We start from the raw sequence: 12,252 nt of genomic DNA, 5'->3' as shown, positions 1-12,252 counted from the left end.
CAACCGCGACAAAACATATCCCTGATATGCTGAGGAAAAAACTGTTTAAACCAACAATGAGACAAAACGCACAAAGTACCGACACTGTAGAATCTAACATGTTGTTCAACTTTTAAATATGAGTGAAAGGTCTGCCTTCAAATTTCGAGTTCTTCTAACATCACCTGATGTTAACTTGATTAAATATCCCGTCTTGTGGTCTGTTAATTTATTGAACTACTTCAGGTAGTTCTTGGAACCTGCAAATCTATTCCAGCTTAATTAAAATAGTCGATTGTGTAAACCTTTATGATATGTCCTGTGTCACTTGTGGAGAAGTTGTTTTGTCTCTCCAATGTACAAATCTGTGCAGTCCTGGCTGCATTGACTGGATGCAAAACAACCTCTCCTTAAATTATTGGCACAGCCCTGTAAGGGAGATATTAAGATGTCATACCATTTCATGTAGGCTACAAGGTAAAGTCCATGAACATATCAATTGTCACAATTTATACATATGACATCAGGGCCTTTATGTCAAAATCAGCAATATATTCCTTCTTAATTCCAACTAAACAAACATGAAGTGGACATTGGACATGGAACTTCTACCACTTTTTATTGAAATAGCTGCAAAATAAAACACCACCCACAGCAGGTAACACCATGAGGAAAAAAACAGTCCCAAACATACATATTATAGCAAAAAGAATGTAGCAGAGTTGTGTTTTATAAGTGCTACTCCCTCTTCAGAATCCTTTTTCCACCTTCATGTCGATACCCAGGCGGTGACAGTTCACCGGGTCACCGGTAAAATTACTTTTAGCACTGGTAAAATTACTTTTAGCAATTCGTAACATTAGGCTGTTGATCTAAATTTGAAAAAATCCAGCATACGGTTCTAATTATTTCCAACAGTATTTCAAATTTATAAGGCTTTATTTATAATTCAAATGATTTTAATATATATACGTGTGTGTGTGTGTGTGTGTGTGTACATAACTTTTTAAATTTACCAACAACAACACTATGAAAATGATGTAAAATTAACATTGGTCAGTAAATAAGGTTAAAATCAGTTCACAACAAGGTATGCAAAATTCTGAGTTGTTAATGTAGTCTGCTAAATCGTTTTCAGTTAAGCAGTACAGTTCTATGCTGATTTATTTCATTTAAGAGGTACGGTAACCATGGAAAACATAGAAACTAGTCACTACTTGAGCGTACATTTAAAGTTATTACTATTACTTACTTTGTCATTCTTTACATTGTTATTCAGTATCTAATTTTGAGACATTAGATTAAATAGATACATTGTCTAATACATGTCATACTTTGATTCATAATATCGTTTAACTGAACTTTACGCCACACTTGTTGAAATAGTACACACATTACCATGTGATAATGCTGATTGTTAGGTACCAAATTATTTGTTCTTTTATTTACAAAAAAAAGACAATGGTTGTTGCATCAGGTGTTAACAATATCATCCCAGTGAACCTCTCTTGTCTTGTCTTCATCTTCACATAAATCATATGTGCTCAGATTGTGTTTATTCATATATTAACAAATGACTCTGATGCACCACTGCTGCCTGAGTTAACAGCTTCTGACAGACGATAGATATCTGAAAGACAAAAAAACTGTCACTAAGATAGCTGATTCACAAACATCAACAACAATTAGAACAAGAACTTACATCTTCTTCCACGCAGTCGACTTATCCAGTTTAGTCCACTGAGAGACGAAATTCGACCATTTGTACTCTTTTATAGAAAGAGTAATATGTACAAACATATGTAAATAAAGAGAAATATTTGCATTTTCTCAATAAGTTTTCATTAAAGATTTCTGTATAATTTAACAGGTCCAACAAACAAAGAAAACCTTTCAGTCTAGGCAAGCTTTTGAGAAAACAACTTACTTTTGTCAAGCTAGAGCCTGTGCTTGATGTAGGTAATCTTCTTGAGAGAATAGAACGGATCTGCAGGCACAATCAAATTTATCTCAATGTCAAAATGTATAGTATTTTACTACTGTGGAATTTGGGACACATTTAGCATAACGGGCAAAATACAGAGTAAAATGAGCAGACTGATACCATTCTTGTATCTGTGTGCTAAATATGAAGCAAGGGTGCAATTAGCTAAAAACTATTAAGCTAAGCTAAGTTGTGATCAAAAGTTTACATACACTTGTAAAGAACATCCACATCAGTGATTTCTAAAACTCTAATTTTTCTGTGAAGGAAAGTAGAACACATCACATGTGTTCTACTGTGATGAAGCAGTAGAACACATACTGCTTCATCACAAAAACATTCATGAAGTGTAGTTCAATAATTATATTTTATAGGTCTTCTGAAAGTTTAACCAAATCTGCTGGATCAAAAATATACATACAGTAATTCCAATATTTGGTTAAATGTCTCTTGGCCTTTTTAACCTCTGTTGGGTGATTTTGCCATCCATAAGCCTCTGGAAATTTCCTGGCTGAATTTTTAACCACTCTTCTTGTCAGAATCGGTGAAGTTCAACTTAATTTGTTGGCCTGTTGGCACAAACTTGTTTTGATTTTAGGTTTTCCTGAAGAATTTGGAGTTAATCCTCCTTCTTCATAATTCCATTTACTTTCTTTAGAGCAGCAGATTAACTGGCAGCAAAAAATCCCACATCCTAATACTACCACCACCATGCTTGACGGTAGGTCAAAGGCCTTGTATTTTTTGTTTCTAAAGATGTTGATGGTTATTGTGGCCAATCTCCATTTTTGTCTGACTACAGAAGGTTTTTTTGTTTGTCCATGTGATCCACAGCAAATTTAAGATGACCAGATTTCTCTCAGCAGCAAGTGATTTGCAAGTTGTTTTCTTCTTCCTGATTGTGGCAGTGACAAAACTGTGCCATGCACTTTATACTTACGAAACAGTTGTTTGTAAAGTTGATCTTGGGACCTCTAACTGCTTTGAAATGGCTCCAAGTGACTTTCCTGACTTGTTCAAATCAATAATATGCCCTTTCAGATCAATGCTTTGCTCTATGGACATTGTAGAGTTTGGGGCTGGATCAAAGTCACTCAGGAGAAGTTAAGAGGCCATGCTGAAAATCACATTTGATTCAAACCCGATTTTATTTCCACCAAAGCTGATCCTTGAAGTTGCTGTATGTATTTTTTTGATGAATTGAAGCTTAATTGGCGAAGTTTCAGGAGCAGGACCACACCTCAACAGCGCCTACCTCCGCATTTCTATAAATAACCACCTGACCCTCTCCTCTGCTTCGCTCTCGTATTCTGCGCTCTCGCACCCAGAAACGAGATCACGCGACATCGCCTCGCCCGAGCACATCCAAACTTTTGTACAAGCAACATCAGGTTCTACTCACCTCATCATGGACTTCGTATCACTATCCCCGTGGGACGATCTTTCAGACGAGATCAGGATCACCATTCATCTGAAGCCGACAACTTTCCCGTCACCTCCGTACCCGAGACCCTGATTCCAGTGGCCCTACAGCCGGCTAGGGCGCGAGCGAGTCCGAAGAGCACCAACTTCGTCTCATCCATGGTTCGCATCCCGCCTGGTTCATCTCTCCTCAACATGCAAGATTATCATAGTTCGTCCGACGACTCTCCCGTGTCTCCCAGCCCACCTCCTTCCGCAGCAAAGAGAGGACGAGGAAATTCCGGAACAGAAAGTCACCGTCGCTGCAGTTCGCCGACTCCTTCACCTCCAAGAAGCGAAGCCTCCTGCCATCGTTCCGCCAACACCGGCCGAACAACTCGCCGGTCTCAACGTCTCCACGCTCCGGTGAGTTCCCCCGACCGGCTTTCATCTTCTACAGTCACCGATTGGACAGTAGCCACTCCCCAGAAAACTTTATACGACAAATGAATTCTGTTTCACCGAATGGACTATAAAGCCAAACTTTCTCCACACGCGTGGTGTGCTTCTTCCGTCAACACCAGCTCTCTTCCGGATGACGTCATCACACGCACTCAACACACCGCGACGTCGACGCTCCTGTTAAAAGGGACAGTACAATTAAATACTACAGCCCAAAGACAGCAGAAAGCTCATAGACAACAGAAAGTGCAGCAGCAAATGTGGAGACAGAGATCCTCAGCCAGATCAAATGACTCTAGAGTTTCTGCTACCACCTCTCGTCATCACTCCACTCCAAAGGGAGTGCCCATATGGATTTCAGGACCTTCCAATCCCCATCAGGATTTTCATCATTGACACCAGCAACCTACAACATGGTGCCCACTGCCATCCAGTTCCAGCCACCACAACAGCCAATCTTTGAAAAATAAATAAATAAATAAATAATAAACTCATGGCTGCTCGTTCCGTTAACACCAGATCGCTTCTAGGTGACGTCATCACGCACAGCCCTACAGGCAGTGACGTCTACGCTCTTGTTAAAGGGACAGTACAATCAAATAACACAGCCCAAAGAAAACAAAGAGCAGCAGCTAAAGCAGAGACAGAGATCCTCTGCCAGATCAAACAACTCCAGAGTTTCCGCTACCACTTCTCGCATCACTACACTCCAGAGGGAGCGCCCAGATGGATTCCAGGACCCTCCAACTTCTATCAGGATTATCATCATCAGCTACAGCAACCTTCAACCTCAAGGGCAAACGCCACAGTGCCCAGTGCCATCCAGTTACAGCCATCACCGCAGCTAAACTTTGCGGGGGCTCCTGGCACAGGGATGCCAGTGCCCCCTACTGCCCACTGCTAACAACCACAGCAGCCTGATTCAGCAGAGGCTCCTGGCACCGAGATGCCAGCGCCCTCTGCTTCCTGATTCCAGCAACCACAGCAGCTCGCTTCAACCGCTCCGGTCTGTATATTAAAAAATTACCGTCCATTCTTGCACTACATCATGTAAATATGTATACACATCGATTCGATTCCATTTTCTTTCTCTTTTTAATTATAGAGTCTATTCTATTATCTATTTTGTTATTGCTCTGTTCTCGTAATATTCTGCCACTGCGACAAACAAATTTCCCCGTCTGCGGGACATTAAAGGATTCTGATTCTGATTCTGATCCCGCACCGAGATGCCAGAGCCCTCTGCTTTCTGTTTCCAGCAACCACAGCAGCTCGCTTCAACCGGGGCTCCTGGCACCGAGATGCCAGCGCCCCCTGCTTCCCGTTTCAAGCAACCACAGCAGCTTGATCAACCGGGGCTCCCGGCACCGAGATGCCCGCGCCCCCTGCTTCCCGTTTCAAGCAACCACAGCAGTTCGCTTCAACTGGGGCTCCTGGCACCGAGATGCCAGCAACCCCTGCTTCCTGTTTCAAGCAACCACAGCTCCTCACTTCAACCGGGGCTCCTGGCACCGAGATGCCAGAGCCCTCTGGCGCCTATTTCCAGCAACCACAGCAGATTGCTTCAACCAGGGCTCCTGGCACCGGGATGCCATTGCCCTCCGCTTCCTGTTACCATCAACAGCAGCACCTCGCTTCAACCAAGTCTCCTGGCACCAAGATGCCAGTGCCCACTGCCGTCCAATTCCAGCAACCACAGCACCTCGCTTCAACCGGGGCTCCTGGCACCGGGTGCCAGCACCCTATGCCGGGATGCAGGGAGCTTCCATCTCCCAGCTCCATCAGTCCCAGCAGCTCATTTCGGCTGGGGTCGTCAGCACCGGGATGCCGGCACCCGTTCTTCCCCCTCAGCAGGCAACCACTAATTTCACTTTATACACAGCTACCCACATTGAGCCGCACAAAAACCAAACGAGAGCTTCAGCCTTCTCTTGCCTGTCGTCGGCAGCTCCACCAGCACCCATACCTCCAGAACAGATGTCATCTTCCCGTAATCAAAGGCGTATATAAGAAATGCAGGCCCGTCATGCACCAAGGAGGTCGTTAGATTTGCAACGGCTTCAACAGTACCGGATGCACCATGTCCCAGTGCCGCTTCCTCCACATTTAACCCTTCTGTAGCGGGGGCCACGCCCACCCCGAATGCCCGTACAACCTACCTCGCCAAAGCTAGTTTCTCATAAAGGACTTGAAGGTTTTTCACCCAGGACTTCCACACAATCATCTATCTCTTTCGAAATCAAAATCTTCAGTTGACCATAACCGAGCCAGATTCAGTTGACCGCACGCTTGCCAAGGAAGTGAAGGAAGGTCCAGGACCAGACTAGTGCTTTCAAAGTCCTTCCCATTCACCCCGACTTCTGCTGTTTCTTCAGCATCCACTGGCGTGGTACATATTACTTTGCTGTTAGGCTCACCTCAGCCTAAACTCTTCGACACCCCACCTGAAGCCCTCAGCTGGATCCAGTCTAACAATTTCCCCCCACCTCATCGCCACCTGCTTCCGGCCTGGTTACCCTGACTTCAGTCTTCTCCGACCTCGTGGTCCCATCGTCGCAGAGAAAACAGAGGGCCCCTCTACATCCCTTGAGTTTCTCGGAATCATTGACACAAACAAGTTTTAGACTTCATTCCCGGTCGGAAAGCTCAACCGAACCTTCTTCTGCGCCCCGCGCCGCACCAAGCGTCAACTTCTGTCCCTTCTGGGCCACATCAACTTCACCTTACCCATCATTCCCCAAGGGCGAGCCTTTATCTTCAACCTACCATCCATTGCTTCTTCCGTCCCATCACTCTTGACCTCCATCTCCCTGGATAGCTCGAGTCTTGCCGAAATCCGTCCGTGACTCAACCTTCTCACCAATTGGAACGGAAAAACTTTCTTTTACGACGACCAACCGACTCACCCACACTACATCTATCTGCACATTGATGCTGCTCCTTAGGCCGGTTTTGGGGGGTTTCTACAATGGAAGATGTTTTGCAGCAGAATTGCCCCCGAAGCTCGCTAATGAATGCCAGAAGTTCAGAAGCTTGGCACCTCACGCAGATACCTTCCCTACGCCGGTCGGGCGTCGACATTCAACTCGTAAATCCTGCGCTTATACCCCTGATAAGCGACAACAGCCTATCACCCTCGACCCTCTCTTCCTACTGGACAGCTTGGAAAGCTTTCATTACTTTCACGACCAATACAACACAACCTTTCCGTCATTCGATCTCATCACCACGACTTCTTTCGATACTTACGCCCATTCATCATGACAAATCACCCATCACCAAGCTTACCTTAGCGGTATCAGCTTCTTTCCAAGACAATAACCGGCTGTTCGTTGACAGTTCGTTAAGCCCTCGCCGTCTTCCTCTTAATGCCGACTTGCTGTTAATCTGCCTCCACACAATCCGTTCCGGGTACGGCACTCCTCAAGTCGCCCAAACCCCCGAAGCCATGTTTTTGCTTGCCTTTTTGGTTTCCTCAGATACTCCGAATTCACCTCCTCAACCATTCACTTCGACTCAAGCCGTCATGCTTGCATTTCTGACTTGTCTCGCTTTTCATGCGACACTATGGTGTTCCACTTAAAGCAAACCAAAACCAATCAGTTTGGTCCGTCTACACCCGTCTTCTTCAACAAGGTCTAATCACCACTGAATCCCTTCGAAACCCTCGCAAATTTCTCGCAATCCCGTAAATCTCACAACAATGACAGATCCTCTCTTCATCTCTGAATCCGGCCTAGTGGCTACTCGATTCTGGTTCCACCATCACTTTCGCCATTTGCTCTCATTGTAGGGTATTTTGCCCGACAACTACTCCGGGCACTCCTTCAGAATCGGAGCTGCCACTTCAGCCTCCCGTAATGGCTTCCCAGAACACTTCATACGTCTCATGGGCCGCTGGTCCTCCCAAACGTACCACCGCTACATCCGTTCAGATCTCAAAGATCTCAGATCTGCTCCATCTCTTCTCAAGTAATTGGAGGTTTTTTGGGGGTCCGTCGCTGCCCGGGAGCGGCGGCGGATTCTCTACAAGAATCCCCACAACGCCCTTGAAGAACTCAAAAGAACCAAGATCTTCGACACTTCGTTTTCCTTTGTCACTAATAAATCCTTAAATGCATATCGTTGACGGTGTGGTCCTTGCTAGTGAATTGAAGCTTAATTGGCGAAGTTTCAGGAGCAGGACCACACCTCAACAGCGCCTACTTCCGCATTTCTATAAATAACCACCTGACCCTCTCCTCTGCTTCGCTCTCGTATTCTGCGTCCCTCCCCCCCACCCCATTCATCTCTCCCTGATTCTTCTTTCTCTCCTCTCCTTCGTAGATCCATGAGGGGGTCCGTCGCTGCCCGGGAGCGGCGGCGGATTCTCTACAAGAATCCCCACAACGCACTCGAAGAACTCAAAAGAACCAAGATCTTCGACACTTCGTTTTCCTTTGTCACTAATAAATCCTTAAACGCATATCGTTGACGGTGTGGTCCTTGCTAGTGAAACAGATTTGGTCATTATTTCAGACAGGCAGGACCAGCAGGAGAAATACTACTGCACATGTTTAATGGGCTGCATAATCAGGAAGTAAACTTGGAAGCTAAAAACAGTTGGGGTGTATGTATCAGGTGACCAATTCTCTTTGGACATTTTTGCATTGTCCTTCTTCTCCATTTTATTTTTGATAGTTTAATACATTTTTCTGTTGATACGTTTTGAATGCAGGACATTAAATTCTATTGGGGTACTTTTGCATTGTGATATTGGTACATTTCTCAAATAAGGAATCTTCTGATTCTGGGCCCGTATTCACAAAGACTTTTATCTTAACGTTAGGAGTACTCCTAAATCGGACTAAAAGTTTTTATGTAGGAGTCATTTCTTAAAAGTAATTCACAAAGCCGCTGAGACCTACTATTACTTATGAAAACAGTGAACTCCTAAACTAGAAGTAACTCTCTGTTGCTATGGATGATGTCAATTTATAAGGACGCATTAGAAGCGGTGACAATGTTGATTGGTTGTTGAGTGACAGGGCAGCCCATTGAAAAGTCATTTAGGCTACGCAATGCATGAAGTGAAAATAAGGAAGTTGCCTACAAGCCCATGACAAAGCCTATGAAGAGATATTATATAAAGAAATGTATTTATGAGGAGAATTAAGTGCACCCCCCCAAACAAAAACGCTTTGGCCAAATAAAAGTTTGAAGATTGCGATCGTGAATTGTGAATTGTCAATAAAAGCGGCATTTGCTCGAAAAGCTGCGTCAAACCACTCTCCATTAAAATTCGGGAATCGTATGTTGATCCGGGCCATTTCACAACAATGTCCAGTATATTGTAACGTGTGTCAACAATTTGTGTATTGATGGAATGCAACTTTTTCCGATTGACAAAGACGTCTTCATTCTGAGAAGGTGCAATTATTTTCACATACATCCCATCAACGGCACCGATCACAACAGGTATACCTGCAATTTCCATGAATTTGGCTTAGATTCTTTGTTGTTGCCGATTGTCTAAAGGAAACCGGATAAACTGACGGATTATATGGAGTCTACAGAGCGCTTTGGTAGATAGAGTGGCTTACTGATGGCTGTGATATCCCTAAATTATCCGTGTTGCAGAGCTGCATTTTTTCTGTAGCCAAATACCGGAGTGTTGCCAAACATTTTAACTCCGGTGTTATTGGATTGTTTTGGTTGGTTGGGGACGTAATGCGTCCCTCACCAATTCAACCACAACTTCAATCCCTTTGTGGTCCTTCCGACATCGTTTTAATAATTCCCTGTCATTTAGCATCTCCAAAACATTCGGCTGTGACCAGGTCTTAGCGAGTTAGGAGTCCTCTGGACTAAGGTCACTTATAAGGTCTCCCAGACTTAGGTACTACTTTTCGGCCTAAAATGTTTTGTGAACAACTCTTATTTTCACAAATAAGGAGTCCTAAAGTTACGACTGACACGCCCATTATTTTTAGGAGTTGCTCCTAAATTTGCCTGGGAGGAACTACTTTTATTCTTATTTATTCTAAGATTCTTTGTGAATATCTGATTCTGATTCTGGGCCCGTATTCACAAAGAATCTTAAGGCTAAAAGTAGCTCCTAACAGGCGAATTTAGGAGCAACTCCTAAAAATAATGGGCGTGTCAGTCGTAACTTTAGGTATGTGAATTACTACTTTTAAGAAACAACTCCTACATAAAAACTTTTAGTCCGATTTAGGAGTACTCCTAACGTTAAGATAAAAGTCTTTGTGAATACGGGCCCTAATTAATACTTTCTCCATTGATGTCAGATAATCTTCTCACCTCACTCTCTGTGACAAAGTTCCAAAAGTATTTCCCAAAATGTCAAACAATCTTTTTAAATTCAACATACCTTTGAATCAAATATGGTCCCAAACACTAAAATGAAGAAACCCTGGTAAAAGACAGATAAAAAGCACATTTCTTTATAATAACGAGGGAACAACACCGAATGTTTTAATACACTTAACTACTGACATTAAATTACAACCTTGTTTTTCAATGGATGCAAATACCTGTAGTGAACTGAAGAATGCAAAGGCTATGTGGATTCCTTCATTTGTTGACGATACCATGGTTCCCACGCCCAAAGACCAGGTCAGTCCAAATAAAGGAGTCAAAATGATCACACACCTTGCAATGACTACCAGCGTACTTTTTTCATCTGCTTGGGTGTTGTCTCCTACACCTCTTCTTAGCATTTTGAACAAGACAACGATTACAATTAAAATGTTGATAAAAACTATGGTCAAGGCAGGTATCACGAGGGACAACAGGGCCTTTGATTCTGTCCAGTTGAGCCAGCAAGCTTCTTCTTTCCTTATGTAACTATTTTCTGGTGCTGTGACAGCAACAGTTGTAACAGCTATAATCAGAGGACAGCCATAGCCTAAACAGAAGCCAATGGCCAACATGGTTGACCTGGACATGTGGGAGAAAACCATGACTGTCCGGTAAAAGAGCAAAAGGCCTGACACAAGCATCCAAAAGAACAGGGCAAGGTAGAAAAAGTGCATAAAAAATGTTGTTGTGCTGCATGGTCCAACTGGAACATCATAGTCTTCTCCTGGGTTTTCAAGAGGGTTCTTTGCAATAGAGGCAGCAATGATGAAGCAGATGTCAGCGATCAACAGAGACAGGGCAGTGTTTACGATGGAAACATGTCGCATGAATGCAGTGCTATTTCTGGTTATGGCTTTCCAAACAAATCCTTCAATAATGAGACATACAACCAAGCTTGCCATAGATATCCCAACTCCAACATAAGTGATTATATCCAAGGCATGTTTGAGTTCTGGGGGGATTTCTGTTGCCATCAGAATTGAGAAGGAGGTGAGATGGTTGCAGCTACAGGTTACTGTGTTGTTTATGTCCGAAATAAACGTACAACCATCATTATCCCAAGCGCCCAGATTGTCAAAGGGTGCGTAATTCCAGAAGACACACTGTGGGTTTACTGTCAGGTAGTTGTTTAGCTTATCATAGCGCAAAGTAACATTCTGAATTGTTGCATTTATTTGGACTAGCACCACAGCAGCATTGATGGCATTATCACTGACAGTGTGATTGCTGGTGTCATTGAAGAGACTGGTGTGAAAGCTGGAGTACCTTGCTGGCATAACATTATTAAGGGTGAATAAGGCAATGGTGGTGATCAAGAAGTTGGTAAGGCTGGTGTCTGGAATGTGTATTTCGATGCTTGAGTTCAGATCTGCTGTGAAGTTGTTGTCAAACATCGTTCGGTTAAGCAGGATATGTTGAGTCGTGATGACAAACTCCCCGACCAACCAACTGGACAGAGTCTCCAGTGAACCCAGTAATTCTGAGCTTGCATTGCGGGTCTCATTTGCATTTAGAACTGCCCAGGACTCTCTTGCATCATCACCAATGATGACATCAACTGTTTCAAGTACATTCTATAAAATTAAGAGAAATTAAATTGTGAGGTTACAACCTTAGCAGAGAGTCAAAAAGTACATTTGTTGAGATAACATATATATCCTTTAGTAAGGGACTACAGAAGGGACTGTTTAACCTACCTCCATGACAGATTTACTGACTTCACTGCCAATGGAAACAGTTGCAATGGTGCCAAGAATGTCAACGACAGCTGATATAGTTGCAGATGAATTTATGATTTCTTTACTTTCTTCCTGAACAGTTTTATTGAGATTTGCCACAAATTCTGGCAATTCATCCACAATCAAATCCTGAAATATTAAAAACATATCAACATTTGACACCATTATTAGTAAGAGACTGCAAACTATTCATGAAACATATAGACACGTTTCTCTCTGTCCACCACAAATTGATACAGAATGCAAAAGTGCTTGGGTGTGTTCAGCAGTAGACAGTCTGACCTTTGTGTCATGGTGCAGGTCAAACTGTCTGTTGCTGAACAC

The 12,252-nt window shown here is 43.4% G+C and overlaps 1 protein-coding gene across 1 annotated transcript in view; it reads right to left on the bottom strand.

Annotated features, from left to right (window-relative positions):
- Positions 1-596: 596 nt before the first annotated feature.
- Positions 597-12,252, bottom strand: part of LOC115573544 (adhesion G protein-coupled receptor F5-like) — a 71,038-nt gene continuing 59,382 nt past the window's right edge. Inside the window, exons 30-35 of the mRNA XM_030404354.1 lie at positions 11,887-12,057; positions 10,363-11,763; positions 10,200-10,241; positions 1,907-1,966; positions 1,682-1,748; positions 597-1,609 (exon numbers count right to left, since the gene is read on the bottom strand). Of these exons, the coding sequence (XP_030260214.1) occupies positions 1,539-1,609; positions 1,682-1,748; positions 1,907-1,966; positions 10,200-10,241; positions 10,363-11,763; positions 11,887-12,057 (1,812 nt within the window). The 3' untranslated portion in view covers positions 597-1,538. The remainder of the gene's footprint in view (positions 1,610-1,681; positions 1,749-1,906; positions 1,967-10,199; positions 10,242-10,362; positions 11,764-11,886; positions 12,058-12,252) is intronic.

Source organism: Sparus aurata, chromosome 22, assembly GCF_900880675.1.
Source record: "Sparus aurata chromosome 22, fSpaAur1.1, whole genome shotgun sequence".
In the NCBI taxonomy this organism is placed as follows: Eukaryota; Metazoa; Chordata; class Actinopteri; order Spariformes; family Sparidae; genus Sparus; species Sparus aurata.
This window is presented reverse-complemented; position numbering and strand designations above follow the sequence as displayed.